The sequence below is a fragment of the Panulirus ornatus genome, chromosome 30, assembly GCF_036320965.1.
Source record: "Panulirus ornatus isolate Po-2019 chromosome 30, ASM3632096v1, whole genome shotgun sequence".
NCBI lineage: Eukaryota > Metazoa > Arthropoda > Malacostraca > Decapoda > Palinuridae > Panulirus > Panulirus ornatus.
Genome location: NC_092253.1, coordinates 24,231,120 through 24,254,551, shown reverse-complemented (window position 1 = coordinate 24,254,551; position 23,432 = coordinate 24,231,120). Strand labels below are relative to the sequence as shown.

At 45.3% G+C, this 23,432-nt stretch overlaps 1 protein-coding gene across 1 annotated transcript in view; it reads left to right on the top strand.

Moving 5' to 3' along the window:
- LOC139758491 (probable G-protein coupled receptor B0563.6) overlaps positions 1–23,432 on the top strand; it is a 439,395-nt gene that overhangs the window by 192,779 nt on the left and 223,184 nt on the right. The window contains exons 2-3 of the mRNA XM_071679982.1: positions 4,577–5,459; positions 9,684–9,810. Coding sequence (XP_071536083.1) covers positions 5,289–5,459; positions 9,684–9,810 — 298 coding nt within the window. The 5' untranslated portion in view covers positions 4,577–5,288. The remainder of the gene's footprint in view (positions 1–4,576; positions 5,460–9,683; positions 9,811–23,432) is intronic.

Below are 23,432 nucleotides of genomic sequence, written 5' to 3'. Positions count from 1 at the left end.
GCGATGTGGTATACCGGGGTTGACGTGCTGTCAGTGGATTGAATCAGGGCATGTGAAGCGTCTGGGGTAAACCATGGAAAGCTGTGTAGGTATGTATATTTGCGTGTGTGGACGTATGTATATACATGTGTATGGGGGTGGGTTGGGCCATTTCTTTCGTCTGTTTCCTTGCGCTACCTCGCAAACGCGGGAGACAGCGACAAAGCACAAAAAAAAGAAATATATATATATATATATATATATATATATATATATATATATATATATATATATATATATATATATATTCTTTCTATCTATCTATCTATCTATCTCCCTCACGAGGAAGGAGAGGAGAAAAAACAAAGTGCGTCACATTTCCGCACACGAGACAAACTCGATGTGATTATGACAGGACGAGCCTGGAATCTGTGTGAGAATGTTTCTTTCAACCTAGTTCGGTCCATAATGCTTCCTCTTACCCTTCCCCGTCTGTCTGTGAAAGACTCCGTCCATCATGCGTAGACAGACAGGCCACACCCCACCCCACCCCCACCCCCACCCCCATCGCCACCATCCGCACTCACAAATTAAGAGGCCGAGTCCCCGTTTTCTGTGAGTTTCTCATTTTCTTTTTCTTTTTTTCTTATTTTTTTCCTCTGGTGTGCTCGAAGGTCCTATTGTGGTGCAAACGGTAATGAATTGTGTGGTAAATCGTCTCGTTGTGACAATGAACATGTGTCACTCATTAACGCCGAGTGGGGGGGGGGGGAGAAGGAGAGGAAACACAGCGTTCCACTTCGTCACAGAAAATGGGAGACGGGGAGACAGGTTGTAAAGAGAGTGGGGAAAAAAGAGAAAAAAGAAGTGAGTGTTGCTGAAGTGGGAAGGTGGGGGGAGTGAAAGAAAGGGTGTTGGTTGTGTAGTGGAGACGAGAAAGAAAGAAAGAAATAAAAATGATTTGGAAATTGAAAACGAGGGAGTGATTCTCTCTCTCTCTCTCTCTCTCTCTCTCTCTCTCTCTCTCTCTCTCTCTCTCTCTCTATCTATCTGTCTATCTATCTGTCTATCTATCTATCTGTTTATCTGTCATGTATGTCTCATTCATTTGTTAAGGAGAAGAGAGAGAGAGAGAGAGAGAGAGAGAGAGAGAGAGAGAGAGAGAGAGAGAGAGAGAGAGAGAGAGAGAGAGAGTACATTGTAAAGACAAATGTGAGAAGGCTCGGTTGGGCCCTCCTCACCCCCCCTATATCATAGGTTTCCGCCGTGCTTCTCTGCCCACCGTCAACCAATTACACTAAGGTAATTGGACTCAGTAAAGACAGAAGATCCAAAAACATGCTTACCCTCACCAACACCTCCCACACCCTCTGGCAGCAACAACTGGCATGTGTATTAAACCTCCAAGGAATTTTGCACCACAGAACGTGTGAGGAAAATATATAAATTCATGTGGCCTACACTGAGGAAAAATAATTATATACATATATATATATATATATATATATATATATATATATATATATATATATATATATATATATATATATATAATTCTTCCCTGGGGATAGGGGATTAAGAATACTTCCCACGTATTCCCTGCGTGTCGTAGAAGGCGACTAAAAGGGGAGGGAGCGGGGGGCTGGAAATCCTCCCCTCTCGTTTTTTTTTTTTTTTTTTTTTTTTTTTTTTCCCCAAGGGAGGGAACGGAGAATTGGGCCAGGTGGGGGTGTTCCCTCAGGGGCCCAGTCCTCTGTTCTTGATGCTACCTCGCTAATGGGGGAAATGGCGAATAGTTTGAAAGAAAAAGAAGAAAAGAAAAATATATATATATATATATATATATATATATATATATATATATATATATATATATATATATATATACATATATATATATATATATATATATATATATATATATATATATATATATATATATATATATATATATATATGCTTACTGATGACACGCCGCGGGTATTTCAGTTTGGAAAGTGTGGTAAAAGAGAAAGTTAAGAGTAAATGTGAATAAAGACAATAATATTACGCTCAAGCGGCGCAAAGAGACAGGTTAGCTAGAGTGTAAGTTTGAATGGAGAAAATTTGAAGAACGTGAAGAGTTACAGATACCTGTGAGTGGATTTGACAGCAAATAGAACCATGGAAGTTGAGGTGAGTCATAAGGTGGGTAAGGGGGCGAAGGATCTGGGAGCATTGAGGAATGTTTGGAAAGAGAGATCACTATCTGGGAGGGTGATGATGGGTATGTTTGAAGGTACAGCAGCTCCAGCCGTGTTGTGTGGATGCGAGGCATGGCCTATAGATGTACGGAAGAGGGTGAATGTATTGGAAATAAGGTGTTTCAAGACACTATAGTGTGGGGTGGTTTGCTCGAGAAAGAAATCATAGGGTAGGAGAGTGGTGTTGTAATGAGAAGAGTGGGGTTGAGAGTTGGAGAGGGCTTGCTGATATGGTTTGGACCTATGGAGAGAATGAGCGATCAGAAGTTGACCAAGAGAGTATATGTGTCAGAAGTGGAGACAAAGAGAATGGAGAGACCGAAATGGAGATTGAAGGATGGAGAGAAAAAGATTTTGAGTGTTCGAGACCTGAATATGGAAGAGGGTAGAGGTGTGTGCTCGGGATTTCTATGCCAATAACAGGGAGGACTGCTTTTTCCCACTGCAAGTCTTTTCGTCGGAGGTTCAGTCTTCTCTTTGATTCTTCCTTGGTCCTCTCTCACTGTAGGAACACTGAGAAAATCCGAGGAACTAAGTTGACTTGGGGAAGGAGGCAACGCCTCTCGTGTTCGCCTAGGGTGTTAATTCTGTCTTCCAAACCTTTTTAAGTCTTCCAGTTCTCCTTTTTTTCCACAGTGACACGAGCGGCGGCCGTGGAGCCCAAGTGCGCGTAACAAGCAGGATGTTTGCCCTCCGGGTTAACAGTCAAAATAGCTCCCGGCAGTACTGTGAGCACCCTCTCACCGGCCTCTGAGCTAGCGATGATTATCTCAACACAAGGCTCAAGGGAAAGCTTCGCTGTTCTCTAAACTCTTTCACAAGAGCGACGTCAGCAGACAGAGACTTTACAGTGCCTGTCAAGGTACCATCACTCAAGAACCAAATGTCTTTTAGCTCGCTAGCCAGGCTGTCTGTAATTACTTCTGAGACAAGACAAAAAACAGACTTAAGGTTGAATAGGTCTTACGTGCCAGTGACTTTCTCCAGTGGTAAAGTCTCTCAGGAAATTAAAAACGTTCATGAAATCTAATCTGACCTCGTCTTTATCACAAGCGAAGCGACGAAGGTAAGCTGGCGCAGTGAAAGCTGGTGCTTCACCCTCCACTGCACTGCTAAAACCCAGTTGCTTGAGGATCAGAAAGGTGGCTGCCTCACTGATGTTGCTTCTGACAGCCGCCCTAGTGACCAGACAACGAGGGAAGGTTCCTACGTTACTTGGTCTTATGACACCATATTTCTGGAGCCGAACGCTGAGGAGGAAATAGGCGTGGTGGGCGATGGGATGTGGCCGTCAGCTCTGGTTCAGAAGTCTGGCACGTTCGTTTAGAAAGATCTCGGCCGCCGGAACCGATAGCTGAGTTAACAATATCCTTAATGAGTTGGGGTCAAGATAAAAGCCTCCTGCTGACCCAGATGGGAGGGGGATAAAGACGGCCTTACCAGCCTGTACATCGCTGTGGGTTCAAGACTGCTTTGGATTAGCCATTGGTGACCGGGTTGTGCTTGTGCTTGAACCTTCTCTTGCAGAGCTTGCTCTGTGGTGACGTATCAGGCTGCTGAAGCATTCCACACTGGTGACAGGTCTTAATGCGTCAAAGGCCTTCTCCATCTTATTGCTTAATAGGCCTTCAGTGTTTCGGTAGCTTGGGGAACGCTAAGTGGATTACCATGATGGAGAAGATTCATTCACTAGTGTAGGATGTGGTAATAGGTTGCCATCCCTCAGGTATTTATCCAAAGCCTTGATGATGGAAGAGGTAATGTCCTTGTCACATCCAAGCGACAGATCGAGGCATTAGATCCCAAAGAGACAGAGTCTATAACAACTGTATTATTGATGATGACTGATGCTACTATTCCTCCTCTGCAATCAGACTCCGTTGATTGCAAGACTTCGTGTGTATCTACAGAAAACCGAAGCCAACAGACCTTCAGACTCTCAGTGACTTATAACCACCTTTCGTCCTCACTCGGATCCTCATCTTACCATGGGAAAATGTTATATTTATCTAGGTATTACAGAGACGTGTGAGCTGTGCCGACTGTCAGCCATTTGAAGGCAAGCAAGTACGAATATGTACATGTATATTTATGTATATGTCTGTGAATTTGTATGTATATATGTACGTGTATGGGCGTTTATGTATATATGTGTGTGTATATGAGTGGATGGGTCGTTCTTAGTCTATTTCCTAGCGCTACCTCGCTGACGCGGGAAACGGCGATCAACTCTGAAATAGATAAATATATGTAGATATATAACATAAAGAGAATGATTTGTATTTATATATATATTGTATTCCTTTCTCGATCAACGAAGCGTTTACTTACCCCACTATCTGTCTCCCTTCCAGAGCCAGCTGATGACCACATCCTGGAACCATCCTTCCTGGACCTCCAGGACAAGTAGGACGTGAGGAAGATCTGGAAATGAGATAGATAAGTGAGGGATATATCCTGGTAGTGAGGGCCGACGCCAATTTGCCCTGAGAGACGGAGGATAACAAGAGGCGTCATTCCTCTTCAGACATAATGTTTGGGAATTTTGTGGACGTCTCCCTTTGATGAGGGCTCCCACGGACGCCGAAGTGAGGGGTCACACTGCCTCTGTTGTAGAATGAGAAAAAGAGAGAGAAAAAAAAGGGAAATATCTTGCGAAATTATCCAACGAGTCTCGTGGGGGTGGGGGAAAGGCATTCCATAAAGAAAACTTTAAGAGAGAAATATATATATATATGTATATACATTCATGATCTAACTTTCAGAAAATTATAAGTATAGATAAAGAATGGTGGATTGGGTTGGTTAGTGGGCGTCACAGTGCGTCACACGTGATGTAGATGGAAGTCTTCGACGCGAGGAAACGTTAAGTCAGGATTTACCGAAAGGATATACATGAGAAAGAAAATGTTGAAAACCAAAGATTGAATTGGTTATCTCCCCTGGCAAGGTCTCCTACACGAGGCTGAAGCAGTGTTAGAGGAACGAGAGAACGGGAGTGGAAAGGAGTGGTGGTCGCGCGGTGTGGGCGGTGTGGGTGGGCGTGGGGCGGCGAGTAGAAGAGCCATGGGCGTCGTACCAACCACTGTCCTCGCCTATGGAGATGCTATATCGGCCAACGCCAGCTGGGACGTGGCTAGCAACTCCTCCGTGGTGTTGGCGGCCGACCAGGTCGAAGACTGCGTCTCGCTCTTCGGGGAAGACCTGGACGACGTCACGCCCCAGCACATATACCAGGTGAGAGAGAGAGAGAGAGAGAGAGAGAGAGAGAGAGAGAGAGAGAGAGAGAGAGAGAGAGATCCTACATTTTACACACACACACACACACACACACACACACACACCTGAGCACAGTCCCTCCCTTCCATACACACACCATCCCCTCCACACACACCCACCCCCTCCCTCCTCACACACACACCCACTCTGTCTTCCCTCCCACGCACTCACTAACCTCGCATCGACTTATTAGATTCCGATACCAGCTACCTAGGGAGGAGGCCAACCGATACGACCAGACATTTGGCCTCGCGGAGCCACTGCAGGAGGAACATCCAATATACCCGATGCAGCCAGGTGACGGGAGAGGAATGGAAAGGATGTAGATCATCTCAGATTGGTTCTTCCCTCATGTCCTCACGAGGGGATAATGATGGGGATGACACTCCCTCCTCACATGCTAATTACCATGGGGCCACTCTGGGACGGAGGTGATATCAACACGGATCAGATGACACACCGACGAGTTCTTCAGGGCGATCTGAACCTATGAACGTGAGATGGTATGGGATCTGACGCCTCAGTGGGTGTGTGTGTGTGATCCTCCAGTACAGTGTATAGACGAAGCGTTATCATGGACCTGTGTGTACTGGGAATTGTGCCAAGTTCCTAACTTAGTAGCGTGTTACTGCCCTCGTGTCCTTAAAGTGTCATGAAACCTCTCTGTAGTTATGACATATTGAGTTCAGACGATCACCAGGTCCACTGTTCTCTGGTGTCAGTAAATGAATGAAGGGAATCCATTTTGATAAGTGCCAGGGCTTTCGAATTTAAGCCCAAGTAAACAATACTTGCCCCGTGCAACAAGTAAGCTATAGACAATACTCGCCCAGTACAGTAAGTAAACAATATAAACATTACTTGCCCTGTACAGCAAGTAAACTAAACAAAACTTGCCCTGTACAGTAAGTAAAACATATTAACTATACTTGCCCTGTACAGTACGTTAATAATGTAAACAATAGTGCTCTGTACAGTACGTAAACAATATAAACAATACGTGTCCTGTACAGTAAGTAAACTATGTAAACAATACCTGCCCTGTACAGTAAGTTAACAATATAGACAATACGTGTCCTGTACAGTAAGTAAATGATATAAACAATACTTGCCCTATACAGTAAGTAAACAATATAAACAATACTTGCTCTGGACAGTAAGTAAACAATATAAACAATACTTGCTCAGGACAGTAAGTAAGCAATATAAACAATACTTGCGTTGCACAGCAAGTAAACAATGTAAACAATACTCGCCCTGTACAGTAAGTAAACAATATAAACAATAATTGCTCTGTACAGTAAGTAAACAATACTTGCCCTGTGCAGTTCATCGGCACGTCTCCAACTTGTGTACTGTCGTCAGTTTTTGCCATTCTACTTCGTAAAGACGTAGACAAGATGGATAGCGAAGAGAAACGAAGAGCCAAATTGATCACCGGACTGAGGAACAGATCCTATGAGAGCCGGCTAGATGACCCTAAACCTATTCAGCTTAGAAAAGAGAAAGGTAAACAGGTGATCTAACACAGGTATTAAGAGATTTTCAAAGGATTTGTTAGTCTTGATCTAATCAGCTACTTCGGAGTTCGATGTCGCTTGTAGTCAGACAAGAACTGGTGGGCAAACGTGTTACTTCGAATGAGGCCAAGTAGCAACTGTGTCTTGAACGAGGCTGTTAAGTTGTGGAATGAAGTACCAGTCAGAGCAGTTGACAGCAGCACAATAGATGCATTAAGCAATTAGACCTGATAGATACGTCGTATCAGATCGCTTGCTGACATTATCCAAGCCTTAGTTACACTTAATCACACTTGGTTACACAAGATTACACTCTCAATCATGTGTACCTCTCTCCCACCACACCAGTCTCTGAGAGTCTGGTCTCATTGTGAAGGCATGAATCTCCTGGATGAATGGATGAGTCATGACTGGTGAGTAAAACCTCTTGTGAATGAATGAATGATCGTGGGCCTCCTCCCATCACCCCCAGTGAATAATTAAACTCATGTGATAAGCACTTAGTATAATGGACAGATTGCAAATGGAATGCATATATATATTATTCAGTATTCATTTTTCACCAGTAGTTCATTTTCCCCAAATTAGAAGCCAGATATGCCCAGATATAACCAGGAAGTGATAAGCAAGGTTAGGTTAGGTATATGGGTAATATATTTGAGTTATATTATATGGGTAATATTGTGCGGGGAGAGATCTGTCTGTCTGTCTATCTGTCTATCTGTCTATCTACCTGTCTGCCTGTCTGTCTATTTATCTATCTACATCTATCTATCTGTCTGTCTATCTATCTTTCTATCTATCTCTATCTAATTGTCTGTCTGTCTGTCTATGTATCTATCTATATCTATCTATCTGTCTCTATCTATCTATCTCTATCTATCGATCTATCTATCTATCTATCTATCTATCTATCAAGTTTTGATTTTTGTCTCCACATAACTTCCCAATGCTTCCGTTAAAGCACACATTCATCTCCACCCACTGCTCGCCTCACCTTACCTCACCTCGAGCGAGGGGCATGAATGAGGAATGACTTCACACTTACACTTGAGGTGGATGACTGTTCCCTCACTCTCCCTCGCTGTGGATAACTGTTCACTCACCCTCACTTACGGTGAATACCTTCATTTATCCTCCCTCAAGGTGGATAACTGTTCAGTCATCATCCCTGGATAAATGGACAACAGTTCAGTCACCCTCCCTTACTGTGGATAACTGTTCAGTCATCCTCCCTTACTGTGGATAACTGTTCAGTCATCCTCCCTTACTGTGGATAACTGTTCAGTCATCCTCCCTTACTGTGGATAAGTGTTCAGTCATCCTCCCTTACTGTGGATAACTGTTCAGTCATCCTCCCTTACTGTGGATAAGTGTTCAGTCATCCTCCCTTACTGTGGATAAGTGTTCAGTCATCCTCCCTTACTGTGGATAACTGTTCAGTCATCCTCCCTTACTGTGGATAAGTGTTCAGTCATCCTCCCTTACTGTGGATAACTGTTCAGTCATCCTCCCTTACTGTGGATAAGTGTTCAGTCATCCTCCCTTACTGTGGATAAGTGTTCAGTCACCCTCCCTTACTGTGGATAAGTGTTCAGTCACCCTCCCTTATTGTGGATAAGTGTTCAGTCATCCTCCCTTACTGTGGATAAGTGTTCAGTCACCCTCCCTTACTGTGGATAAGTGTTCAGTCACCCTCCCTTACTGTGGATAAGTGTTCAGTCACCCTCCCTTACTGTGGATAAGTGTTCAGTCACCCTCCCTTACTGTGGATAAGTGTTCAGTCATCCTCCCTTACTGTGGATAAGTGTTCAGTCACCCTCCGTTACTATGAATAACTGTTCAGTAACTCATCACCAGTGGGTGATTCTTCAGTTTCTTCTCTCAAGTGGGTAACTGTTCATTCACTTCTCTTCAAGTTTTTAACTGTTCACTATTTCCTCTTCGGTTGGTAACTGTTCAGTCACTCCTCTTCAACTGGATAATTTTCAATCACTTTTCTTTAACTGGATAACTGTTCAGTTACTTCAACTGGACAACTGTTCAGTCACTCCACTGCAGGTTGGTAACTGTTCAGTCACTCCACTTCAGGTTGGTAACTGTTCAGTCACTCCACTTCAGGTTGGTAACTGTTCAGTCCCTCTGAGCAAAGTGGAGAACCATCATATCGTTCTCCCTCGTGCTGAATGTCTCTTCATTCACTTTTCATGATACTGAATAGATTAAACTTCCACGAACAGTTGAACAGCCGCTTTACCCAGGCTGGGTCAATGACCCTCAGAGTCTCTCTCTCTCTCTCTCTCTCTCTCTCTCTCTCTCTCTCTCTCTCTCTCTCTCTCTCTCTCTCTCTCTCTCTCTCTACCCCTGGGTCAGGTGAATATGACCTCTTCCTTTTTCCTCCTTGGGTCAGGTGAACACCTCACTTGAATGACCTGGGGTCTGTCTCTTTCTGGGTCAGGTCAGTAACCTCATGCGGTGACCTGGGCCAGGTGAATGACCTCTCTCTCTCTCTCTCTCTCTCTCTCTCTCTCTCTCTCTCTCTCTCTCTCTCTCTCTCTCTCTCTCTCTCTCTCTCTCTCTCTCTCTCTCTACCCCTAGGCCAGGTGAAATGACCTCTGGGTCAGGTGAATGACCTGGGTCTCTCTGTCTCTCCCTGGGTCAGGTGAAGTACGTGGCCTACGGGATCCTGCTGCCGGTCCTGGTGTGTCTTGGCGTGCTGGGTGACCTGCTCAATCTGGTCGTCCTCACTCGACCCAACATGACCGGCGTCGCCTACGTCTACATGAGAGGTCAGTACCGCGCGCGCGCGCCCGCCCGCCCGCCCGCGTGTGTGTGTGTGTGTGTGTGTGTGTGTGTGTGTGTGTGTGTGTGTGTCTCATACATTTCGTTGTGATTTGCTTTTCATCTTTGTTATGTATAATGGTCAGACTCCGTATACACACACACACACACACACACACACACACACACACACACACACACACACACACACACACACACACAATGCTAGGAACATTCAGCCACACAGAACAACATTCACTTTGAGAAAATGTTCTCATTACCAGATTCTGGAGAGAGAAGATGGCCAGCATCAGGTGCACAATGTTTACGTCTCTCCTGAATTTAGATATTTCCGAAATCATTGAAGACGAAGGAAAATAGTAGCTTTATATATATAAATCTGTGGCGGAATGTCTATTTTGTATCTGTATCTATCTATCATGTTGTGTGTATATTAAGATGTTTATTTCACTGCCATTCGTAACTGATGGCATGTCTCCTCCTGTATGTGGCTGGGGTTTCTGTTGTCACAATCTTCGTGTTTCTACTCGTAATCACTTCAGTTTTGTGTTTCTACGTCAGTAGTGTTGGGGTGAGGTACAGGTGACAGCAGATCGCTCTCTCTCTCTCTCTCTCTCTCTCTCTCTCTCTCTCTCTCTCTCTCTCTCTCTCTCTCTCTCTCTCTCTCTCTCTCTCTCTCTCTCTCTCTTTCTCTCTCTCTCTCTCTCTCTCTCTCTCTCTCTCTCTGGGTTCACTGCCTCGACACCGACTTCGACCTCAAGAGAACTATGTAGCTAGAGCTGACCTGGCTTATTGTACAGCTCTTCTGTGGTGGGTAGTTAAGGGAGGAGTGGGTGTATGATGACGAAGACTAGACGAGTATGACTGAAATGGTTGGCCACACTTGCCTACCAAGTCGTCCCAAGCATTATACATCGCGCGTCCCGCCCATCTACTCTGTGACGCCCATGCTTCATACATCGCACGTCCCGCCCATCTACTCTGTGACGCCCATGGTTCATACGTCGCACGTCCCGCCCATCTACTCTGTGACGCCCATGGTTCATACATCGCACGTCCCGCCCATCTACTCTGTGACGCCCATGGTTCATACATCGCACGTCCCGCCCATCTACTCTGTGACGCCCATGGTTCATACATCGCACGTCCCGCCCATCTACTCTGTGACGCCCATGGTTCATACATCGCGCGTCCCGCCCATCTACTCTGTGACGCCCATGGTTCATACATCGCACGCCCCGCCCATCTACGCTGTGACCCAATTAGCACGTATTTCAATACTCCTTCACCTCTCTCACTCCCTCCCTGTGGCACGTATCGTGTTATCCCCGCCTACACCCACTTCGACCCTGCATTACCACGTTCCTGAGTGACCCCGTCCCACCCACGCCCTTGCGTCGGCCTCCCCAGGTAATGCCCTGCCCTGCTTAATGGCCGTCATAACTTCGGGGTGATATGTGGGTTCCTGGCGATGGTGCTTCAGGGCCTCAGTGTTGGGCGTGTGTGTGAGATGGAGTCGAGGACCCCGGCGCTCTCGGCAGCTGTCAGCCAGATGGCCAGCGTTCATCATTGTGGGAAAACATTTTGTGCAGCGTTTACGTGGGTAATAAAGTCGTGTGAGGGCTTGGGGGGCGTGGCGTGTGGATGTCTGAAGAAGGCACGCTGGGAGTGTGTCATCCTTGGGCAGTGTTAAGTGGTTCGCCGAGCGAACTTGGTTTAAATATATTTACTTCAAAAAAATAAGAGTCTTATACGAGATTGAAAACTGTGCAGCCACTACGATTTCATGCGCTTATTGCAATGTAGTATTGAGGTATTGCTTTTGTTCATCCAATCAGCTTAAAAAGAGATAGTCGAAGCAATATTCACCTCCCTTCTTATGCCCTCAGGGAAGGCATGTCTTCATATTCCAGCACCTGGTGCTGAACATTCTCCCTTGTGAGACACATCAGTCTGACGCGTCACTTTGGAAGCAATATGACTTTCCTGGTGAGTCAGAGAATATTACAGCCCGTCCTCAGCTTACGTACAGGGCTTTGGAATCTGCTAGTGAGGGGGTGTTCTCCACTTATATCAGTCGTTCCTCAGCTCTGTAAGACAGCAGCTGAGCTAGGGTGTGTGTGTGTGTGTGTGTGTGTGTGTGTGTGTGTGTGTGTGTGTGTGTGGTTGTGTGTGTGTGTGTGTGTGTGTGTGTGTGTGTGTGTGTGTGTGTGTGTGTGTGTGTGTGTGTGTGTGTGTGTGTGTGTGGTTGTGTGTGTGTGTGTGTGTGTGTGTGTGTGTGTGTGTGTGTGTGTGTGTGTGTGTGTGTCGTAGCTGGTAGCCGATCTGGTTAATTCCCATAAAACATCAGTATCATCAAATATGATACGTCTTCCTACCAGCCAATGTTCTCTCTCACACGTACACTAATGCTAACATAATTGCTCTGCTCCCCATAGTTATATATGACCTAGAATTAGAACTTCTTCCCCATTTACTGGATCACATGCCATCTCTACACCCCGTAAGTGTTACATACACATTCATCCCTCACACGAAGAACTTCCCCACCCACCTCTCAAGTGTAGCAATCTGGTCTCCTCATCTCCTCCTCCTCCTCCTCCTTGTAAACTTAATTGCCGCTTCACTAACAGAGGGTCCGATATAATCATATTGAACTGGCCAGTCGCTACCCTACCAACACTGGCGGGGAGAAGTATTCGTCAGTCAATCTTACAATCACATTTTCCTCGATGCAGTGAAGCAGGTCCTCTTCTTCGCTCAGGCATTAGGATGCGACTAGTTTTTCGAGACTTCCATACTCACCTGCTGGATTCCTTCCACAGCAGCAGCTTCGTCACCTCAACTCTTCACCTCTTCGGTCACCAGTTGTTTCATCCTTAACTGTTCCTTTTTCCACCTCACATCGAATCGCAAGGTACCAACAGGCGCGTCTCTTTCGCTATCATGACCAATTAGATTCTTGAAATACTCTCTCCATCTCAAGTGTCAACCTTTGTCACTCGAGTTCTCCCAGACTTGTGTCGATCACTCTCGCTCCTTGAGCGTAAGTCCTTCGTATATCAGTTCACCTCATTCCAGAAGAGTGCGATATTCTAAATTCTCACGCATTTTTCCGCCCGAGTTCCTCTTATTTGCTTTCCTGTTATTCATATCATCCATATAAATCAACTTCTCCATTCACAGCTTTACATTATACGTTTCGTTTTTTCCATTTATCGTCATTCTCTGTAGTTCAGCTCTTCCAAATTCTCCTTTTCTACTTCACCAACTTTCTTTACTTTTCATTCCACTATCCTCTACCCATTTTGTTTTTTTTCACACGATCCACACGTTGTGCAACACATCCCCACAGCTGCCACTAATTATTCCTCCGTATCATCACAGCTTCATTGGTTCTGTATCGTAATCACTCGACTTATCAGAAAGTTAGATTTTTCACTTTCCCTGTAAATGATCGAGAAGAAGAGATTAAGGAATGGGTAATTTGGATGAAGAGAAGGAGCTGTGTGTGTGTGATGGGTGACGTGAATGGATGCATAAGGCTCGGAGTGGGTGGAGGAGGTGGTGTGTGTGATGGGTGACGTGAATGAATGGATAAGGCCCGGAGTGGGTGGAAGAGGTGATTGATGATGGGGGAAATGGCATCGCAGATCCCAGTGGCAAATGAGGAGGTGGACTGTGTCCACGAATAAGCAGGAAGGTGGCAAGTGAACACTTCTAAACATCACGATGTTCATATGGCGGGTACACAGGAATACCAGGGATAGACAAGATTATGAGTAACTAGTGTTTGGTGAGAAAGAATGGGATTAGAATATATCTTTTAGCGTATGTTGGAGGCTCCAGTCAAGGACGAGAAAAAAGATCCACCTCGAGAGCGGGCCTCCTTGGAGATAACAAGATGGTTAATGCGAGGGAGAAAGAAGTGATAAGGAAAAGTATTCAAAGAATTTTGTCGGAAGTAAAAACCTAGTCTTTTTCAAATCGCCAGGTCAGGGTTGTTTGGAAAGACATTAAGGGAGGTTTGAGAGTTCCAAAGCTGCGAGGTGTAAGGAAAGAAGCAGTTATAATAATGACAGCCCACCGTTCAGTCGCCTACGGCCAGACAATTAGCATGTGATTTGCTGTGGGGAATGGATCGTTTAGATTTTATGGTAGTTTGTAAATGAGTCTTTAATGTAGGTGGCATATGACTAGAATTGTGAATGAAAACGAGAAGAATAATGCTCGAAAAGTTCTTCATTGAAATGTTCTGAAACATCTAGGACACTTAACATGAAATGGTAATTAGTATTGCTAGAAAACGTATGTTTTATGACGAAATTGTACGAGACGAAAACCTTAAGCGAATTAATGTGATCTGTCGGTTTTCGCTTCTATCTTTTTTCATTGGATGAGATGCCACTGAAAACATCTTTCAGAAACATACGAACAAATGCCCAATATGCATCTCACTGCTGCCTCTGTCATTTAGTAAAGCAGTCACAACAGTGAAATACCTGAGGACAGTGAAAGAAAAAAAAAATGTCCATCAGTTGTACATCAGAAAGATGAAACACCAGAAAAAATGATGGTAAAGTTAGCCATTATTTGGAGCACACTGAGCCTGAAGTGACGTAGTCAAGTGATATACTCTGGACAGTGTTGTGAGCAGTGTTGTAAATATACTCTGGACAGTGTTGTGAGCAGTGTTGTAAATATACTCTGGACAGTGTTGTGAGCAGTGTTGTAAATATACTCTGGACAGTGTTGTGAGCAGTGTTGTAAATATACTCTGGACAGTGTTGTGAGCAGTGTTGTAATAACTGTCACAGAAATAACACTGACAAGTGAGGAGGCTAATGATGCTAGTGTGTTGCTGGGAGGCCCATAGACCTGTGGTGGCTAGTGAGGAGGCTAGTGAGGCTAGTGTGTTGCTGGGAGGCCCATAGACCTGTGGTGGCTAGTAAGGAGGCTAGTGAGGCTAGTGTGATGCTAGGAGACACGTTATCCTGACATGGCTAGTGAGGAGGATAGGTGAGGTTCAGGGTGATGTGAGGAGCAGGTAACACCGAGCTTGGCACGTGAGGGTGAAGGTGAGGAAGGAGAATGTGATGTCGGGGCAACGCTTTACAATGTCGACCTCTGGTCACCTTATTGCTCGGGGTGGGAGCAAGACCGTCCGGTCACCTTCGGCGTATGACACTGTACTACACCGCCGGTCCTTTTAATCCGACTTTTCTTATACATCAGTTTATTTACAACAATTTATGAAGAGGTTTTGTTGAGCCCGTTTGTGACCTCCTGCCCAGAAGATACGCAACGTCTCCTGCCTGACGTAATCTGTCCAGGACGGACACACTCTGGCTGTAGTACCGTCCGTGATGGACAGAAATCCACCAGCTGCAGTACCGTCCGTGATGGACAAAAATCCACCAGCTGTAGTACCGTCCATGATGGACAGAAATCCACCAGCTGTGGTAGCGTCCGTGATGGACAGAAATCCACCAGCTGTGGTAGCGTCCGTGATGGACAGAAATCCACCAGCTGCAGTACCGTCCGTGATGGACAAAAATCCACCAGCTGTAGTACCGTCCATGATGGACAGAAATCCACCAGCTGTGGTAACGTCCATGATGGACAGAAATCCACCAGCTGTGGTAACGTCCGTGATGGACAGAAATCCACCAGCTGCAGTACCGTCCGTGATGGACAAAAATCCACCAGCTGTAGTACCGTCCATGATGGACAGAAATCCACCAGCTGTGGTAACGTCCATGATGGACAGAAATCCACCAGCTGTGGTATCGTCCGTGATGGACAGAAATCCAACAGCTGTGGTAACGTCCGTGATGGACAGAAATCCAACAGCTTTATCCTCTGAAAATACTGTTTTAAAAGAGGCTTAATTGTAAGTCGAGATGACGTCATTGATAAACATCTATCGGAACCAAAAGAAAACAAAACAAAAATAATTTTAGTATTGAGGAAACACTTGTGTGATCCTATTACCTCAAGTGGGCCTCACCAGCTGCGTCATTCGCTGTACAGTTTTCCGAACATTTGATTTCATCGTAACTTTTCCTATGTAGCTATAACTTACACACACACACACACACACACACACACACGCACACACACACACACACACACACACACACACACACACACACACACACACACACACACACACACATATATATATATATATATATATATATATATATATATATATATATATATATATATATATATACACACACATTCATAGAACGGAAGAGGCTTTTATTTCTTATTCTGTCTGCATTGGTAACAGACAAAATAAAGGAAAAAGATTGTACGAGTTGTATTGAAAATATTGAGGGAGAGTTTCGTGTTCAGGTGAAGCCGAGTTAGATATCCAGTTGTGAACCCTTCACCCGGCAGATAACGCCTCTCATAACGCGCATGTTTATTTGTTCGTACTGTTTCCTCTCAAGTGAAGTACAGTAGTCTAAGATGGGCAGCTGACACACACACACACACACACAGACACACACAGACACACACACACACACACACACACACTCGAAACCCAGATAACTCGGCTCAGCAACAGTGAACCTCTCAAGGCTTGGTGAAGCCACAGTGAACCTCTCAGGCCAATGTGAAGCAACAGTGAACCCTTCAAGGTTGATCCTAGACGAAGCTATATGATCGAGGAGGACGCGAGTCGACCATGGGGTTCGGTGTGGGACCCAGGTCCTGCAGGATATAGGACAGGAAGGGATCAGGGGGAAGGTAGTTACCCCTGGGGTTTACCTGGTGGGTTGAGAGGTTTCAAGGGACGTGGAGTGAACTAGAGGGAAACTGGTAGACGGCAGCTGGTGGGGGTGGTGTGTGGTGAGGAAATGTGGCGAGTAATGGTGGTGTATGGTGGGCGTCGTGTGTGGTGGTGATGTGAATGTGGTGGTGGTGGTGTGTGGTGATGCGGTGCGGTGGTGGTGTGTTGCATTGATGGGGGTGTGGTGGTGGTGTGTGGTAGTGTGGTGGTGGTGTGGTGGTGGTGGTGTGTTGCATTGATGGGAGTGTGGTGGTGTAAGGTCTTAGGATTAATTAAAATGCTACTGAAAATCACATTACGAAAAGTGTTTGGCTTCGACAAATGTGTGATCTCAAACACCCTCACGTGTGTTGATGAATTAGGAAAGCCACTTACATATATACTTATATCACGTACTTACAAAGCACTTGATCAAGATCTGGAAACATGTCTGCAGAAATATCACCCTATTTAAGTTGATCAATATCAGTATTATAAATCCTGAAGTTGAAGAAAATCTTCCAGAGATTAACTCCAGTGAAGGACGCCTCCTACTGGATCGGCAGCGTGTATAAGAGATCTCTGTGGTTTCATAAGGACTTCACTGTGATAGAGTAATGATAACCACCACCAAAGGCCTTTACAGATGCTAGTACATTGAGAACAACACAAGGGAAACTTACCTCCCTGGAAAACCCGTTGGTTTCACATTGTAGTTACCTATATAGTAGGGTAACCGAGAGGTGAGTTTGTTTACAGATGGCTAGATCTCCTACGACGCTGCAGATGAAGTAAACATACCACATAGATCAACTGTTGATCATCTTTCCAGCTACTGTCAGCTGTGACTGGCCACCTCTGTACTCACCTACACCCACTGTCTTCAACCTCGTACGTCAGCAATTCCACAAGTTGAGCTGTGACAGATTTTCTCTCTGAGGTGAATTCTGTCAGCGAAAAAGTGCCAATGATGGTGTCACTGCGTTCATTTACCACGCCTCGAGTCATACTCGAGAGCAGATCAGTGCATGGAGGAAGAGATCCTGCGTAGGTGTCTGTGTCAGGAGTGGAGTTCGATCGGTAGCTGAAGTTTGATATGAGACTAAAGATCACTGACCTCAAGCTCTCTCGGTGGGACACAGCGCCTCCTGGATCGCCTCCTGGATCGCCTCCTGGAAGGAGGGTGACGTAAGACTCTTAGACGGTCAAGTCTGGCTTTACCTGCCTTGCTTTCTCCTATCTACCAGGCCTCTCCAGTAGCAATAGATGTCTTGTGAATCTTGACAAAACGAAGCAGAGAAATGGATTCGACTTACAGTAGAGGCAGCCAATAAACCTGCCGGAAATGACTTCAAATTATATGGGCCTTTAACTTTGGACCCCCGAATGGTCTTCATCATTTTCCGGAAGGCCATGTCAGGTCAGAGGCAGTCTGCTCTGACCTAGTTTTAGACCACGATTCTGAAACATACTGAACCCATGAGTTTCGCTGCTGGGTTTAAAAAGTTTCAGTGGCAACCTCTTCTTCTTACGTCAGACAACGATAGTAGAATATGTCGGTGATTTCTATTCACTTGAGACACATACTGGAGTCACGAATGCTCACCGGGTCGCATCAAGGAGTCAATCGCTAGCACGAACACCAGCCAACACTTGTCACAACTACCAGATATACGACCTTGGGTTATAACTCGTCAGGCATCTTGGGGAATTCTCTGCAAATGATGAACTGCGACCATGTGGACGACATAGATTTTGAAGCACGATATATTTATAAACCACGTCTGTACCCAGCGGAGAACTACATAAGCAGGGCGATGATCACTTGCCAGACAAACCACTGAGGGTTCAGTAGTCGTTAGAGAGAAGAAAGACGGAGAGAAGAACAGTCATTTGGAAGGCAAAACCAGGCTGACGTGAGGGACGAACTTAGCTGGAGGCAAGAGAGTTGAGGTTCACAGAGGTAATGACCCACTGGTGCATAGAATGGTTGGTGAGACGAGTAGAAAGAAATACCCTGGAATATTTATATATATATATATATATATATATATATATATATATATATATATATATATATATATATATATATATATATATATATATATAATGTTTTTTTTTTTTTTTTTTTTTTTTTGCCGCTGTCTCCCGCGTTTGCGAGGTAGAGCAAGGAAACAGACGAAAGAAATGGCCCAACCCACCCCTATACACATGCCTTGATTCAATCCACTGACAGCACGTCAACCCCGGTATACCACATCGCTCCAATTCACTCTATTCTTTGCCCTCCTTTCACCCTCCTGCATGTTCAGGCCCCGATCACACAAAATCTTTTTCACTCCATCTTTCCACCTCCAATTTGGTCTCCCTCTTCTCCTCGTTCCCTCCACCTCCGACACATATATCCTCTTGGTCAATCTTTCCTCACTCATTCTCTCCATGTGACCAAACCATTTCAAAACACCCTCTTCTGCCCTCTCAACCACGCTCTTTTTATTTCCACACATCTCTCTTACCCTTACGTTACTTACTCGATCAAACCACCTCACACCACACATTGTCCTCAAACATCTCATTTCCAGCACATCCATCCTCCTGCGCACAACTCTATCCATAGTCCACGCCTCGCAACCATACAACATTGTTGGAACCACTATTCCTTCAAACATACCCATTTTTGCTTTCCGAGATAATGTTCTCGACTTCCACACATTCTTCAAGGCTCCCAGAATTTTCGCCCCCTCCCCCACCCTATGATCCACTTCCGCTTCCATGGTTCCATCCGCTGCCAGATCCACTCCCAGATATCTAAAACACTTCACTTCCTCCAGTTTTTCTCCATTCAAACTCACCTCCCAATTGAATTGACCCTCAACCCTACTGTACCTAATAACCTTGCTCTTATTCACATTTACTCTTAACTTTCTTCTTTCACACACTTTACCAAACTCAGTCACCAGCTTCTGCAGTTTCTCACATGAATCAGCCACCAGCGCTGTATATATATATATATATATATATATATATATATATATATATATATATATATATATATATATATATATTTATATATATATATATATATATGTTTTTCAGGTTCGGGGCCAGAACATACAGGAGGGTGCGAGGCGTGCAAGGGATAGAGCGAATTAGAGCAATGTGGTCAGTGGTCCGAACCAGGACATATAAAGCTGTGGAGCTTGGTTGCAGATAGGTGGGTCTGGTTTCATTGCATGTTCCTGGCGCAACCGCGCTGACGCGGGAAATGGCGAACGTGTATACATACATGAAAAAGGACTTGTCCCATGCAGCTGGTGGAGGGAGACACATGAAACCCAGCCTCATCACCTGGGATGGAGGCGTCCCAACTCACGAATGACTGGTTCTGGTCTGGGATATCTTCCACAATTTTTTTTCCAATATTGTTAGACTCCCCCTTACCCCCCCCCCCCCCCCACTGTTTCCTATTGGTGAACTATATCTGATGCGTTTCGTTTCCGTGCTACTGAGTGCTGTATATATAAGGTCTTCACCACCCCTTGATTTCTGATTCTTGTGTGTGTGTGTGTTGTGTGTGTGTGTGTGGTGTGTGTGTGTGTGTTGTGTGTGTGTGTGTGGTGTGTGTGTGTGTGTGGTGTGTGTGTGTGTGTTGTGTGTGTGTGTGTTGTGTGTGTGTGTGTGTGTGGTGTGTGTGTGTGTGTGGTGTGTGTGTGTGTGGTGTGTGTGTGTGTGTGTGTGGTGTGTGTGTGTGTGTGTGGTGTGTGTGTGTGTGGTGTGTGTGTGTGTGGTGTGTGTGTGTGTGGTGTGTGTGTGTGTGGTGTGTGTGTGTGTGTTGTGTGTGTGTGTGTGGTGTGTGTGTGTGTGTGATCACCTGGTTAAATAGTACGGGGAGAGAGAGAGAGTGTTCGGCACTCGTGGTGCCTCATCCCTCGAACTAAATACCCTATTATTTAGCCTTATAAACCTTTGGTTCGACTCCTCCAGTCACACACCAACCCACCTCACATGACGTACTTCCTCACCTCCTCTGTCAACACCACCTGGCGTGGGTGGCTGGCGTGGCCACAGGTTATCTGCCTTTACAGGTCATGAGGAACCTCTTCTCTGTCGACGTTGTCCTCCAGCCGAGTCAGAAACTGTGGCTGTCATGATATTATCTCTCTCTCTCTCTTTCTTCGAACTTACTCCTCTGTCAGCATTCAGCAGCACCCATTTCTTGCCTCCTTTCACTATAGATTTACAGAACTTTCTGTAACGTTCCTCTGTATTTTGTTACAGAACTTCGAAGTCCAACATATAGATATCCTCTCAAAGAACTGTAAGTCCTCTCTGGAGGTCTGTGTTTCCTCTGGTCCCCGTCTTGCGTCTTGTGCCAACACCGAATCATAATCAGGCAAGACATGAACGCTGTTTCCTATTGGTGAACTATATCTGATGCGTTTCGTTTCCGTGCTACTGAGTGCTGTATATATAAGGTCTTCACCACCCCTTGATTTCTGATTCTTGTGTGTGTGTGTGTGTGGTGTGTGTGTGTGTGTGTTGTGTGTGTGTGTGTGTTGTGTGTGTGTGTGTGTTGTGTGTGTGTGTGTGTGTGTTGTGTGTGTGTGTGTGTGTGTTGTGTGTGTGTGTGTGGTGTGTGTGTGTGTGTGTGTGTGTGTGTGTGTGTGTGATCACCTGGTTAAATAGTACGGGGAGAGAGAGAGAGTGTTCGGCACTCGTGGTGCCTCATCCCTCGAACTAAATACCCTATTATTTAGCCTTATAAACCTTTGGTTCGACTCCTCCAGTCACACACCAACCCACCTCACATGACGTACTTCCTCACCTCCTCTGTCAACACCACCTGGCGTGGGTGGCTGGCGTGGCCACAGGTTATCTGCCTTTACAGGTCATGAGGAACCTCTTCTCTGTCGACGTTGTCCTCCAGCCGAGTCAGAAACTGTGGCTGTCATGATATTATCTCTCTCTCTCTCTCTCTCTCTCTCTCTCTCTCTCTCTCTCTCTCTCTCTCTCTCTCTCTCTCTCTCTCTCTCTCTGTACCTCAGCCGTGTTGAATCACGTACCATCTCCGCTGCTCTTCTCTGTACCCTTTCCTGCGAGATCTTTCCATTCCCTTAAGATCAGGTGACCAGACTTGAGCAGAAAGATGCAGTTCTGGACGCTCTGATGTTGTTAGTTGACAAAACATTTCCATAACCAAGACTTGCGACAGACTATAATGGCACAAATGTCGACCCTTCAAAAGGTCTTTTTTCGCACGTTAACTCCTGTAGCTTATATCCCGTTTGATGATAATGGCGTCAAACCCTTCTTTGACCGTGTCCCATCCTCTTTACCATGCACGCACTCGGACTGAATTTCATCAGCACTTCATTCATCGAACTCTGGAGTAGGTTCAGGTGCCCATATAAGTTGATGCAATCGTCTTCGTTCGATATTGTTCTCATGGCCTCAGCATCTTCCGCAAACACGTTCCGGTCGAAGTCCACTCCGATAGGCGAGTCATTTCTATACACCAAGAACAGCGGTGGACCTAATCCCGAGCTTTGCGGAACTCCGCTTGGAACCTCAACACATTCCCAAAATGCCCCTCTTACCCACGTCCAATCTTCTCTTCCACTGAGGTAATCCTCTGGTCCTCTGGCCAGTGGAGGAGTCTACCTCTTACTCCTGCCTGTAACTTTAGCTTTTCGATCAACTTGCGATGAGATTCAGCGTCAAATGCTTTCTGGCGGTCCCGAAAGGCAGTCGACCCAACCATCTGTTTTGTATAAGAAGGACACACACTGTTATAGGAGTCTTGGAGATTCGTAATGCATGACTTTCCGTCCCTGAATCCATCTTTGGTCCCAGTTTGGTAGTTTCTCCTGTGCGAGTGAGCAGTCCACTCGTTTTCCTATTAACTTTTTCCAGTGTTTTACAAACTACACTTGTGAGTGATATTGACCCGTGGTGACGAACGACTTCCCCATCGTTTTTCTTCGATAAAAACACAACATTTATCATCTTCCACATCCTTGGACCTACACCTTCACGCTGGAGACTTACTGAGCAATATTTTCAGCGTTGCTTAACAAGTGCCTCTCCGCCAGTTCCTTTCAGCCCTTACGGAATGGCTTCATCTGTACCACTCGCCTCGTATGAATCGAGTTTTTTTTTTTTTCAACATCTTGATTATTCTTTTTCTGTCGTTTTCTATATTTTCCATGACGTCATCTCTTTTCCTTCCTTGCTCGTAATGGAGTTGCATTATCGTCCAGTGTGAGGTCATTGTTAAACTTAACCTTCAGTTCCTCATATATTTCCTTTGTCCTCCTCAAGAAGTCGTCCCTCCGAATCGCTCAGCCTGATTAGCTACGTTTAAACCATCACTTTCCTCATGATGGATTCATGGACAAGTTTTGGATATTTGTTGCCTTGATTTTAACACTTTTCTTTTTTCTTACAGTGTCTCTGCTCCACCATCCTTACCCTACAGTATTGCTCTCTTATTCTCGTGTCCTCACACATTCTGCTGGCTACAGTGTCCCCACACAGTCTGCTGGCTACAGTGTACTCACACACTCTGCTGGCTACAGTGTCCTCACACACTCTGCTGGCTACAGTGTCCTCACACACTCTGCTGGCTACAGTGTCCTCACACATCTCGTCTCCAGTACATCCCTAAGGTGTTTTGCCTTTTGGGATTCTTTACTGATCCATTATGTCTCTCTCTTTCTTCGAACTTACTCCTCTGTCAGCATTCAGCAGCACCCATTTCTTGCCTCCTTTCACTATAGATTTACAGAACTTTCTGTAACGTTCCTCTGTAATTTTGTTACAGAA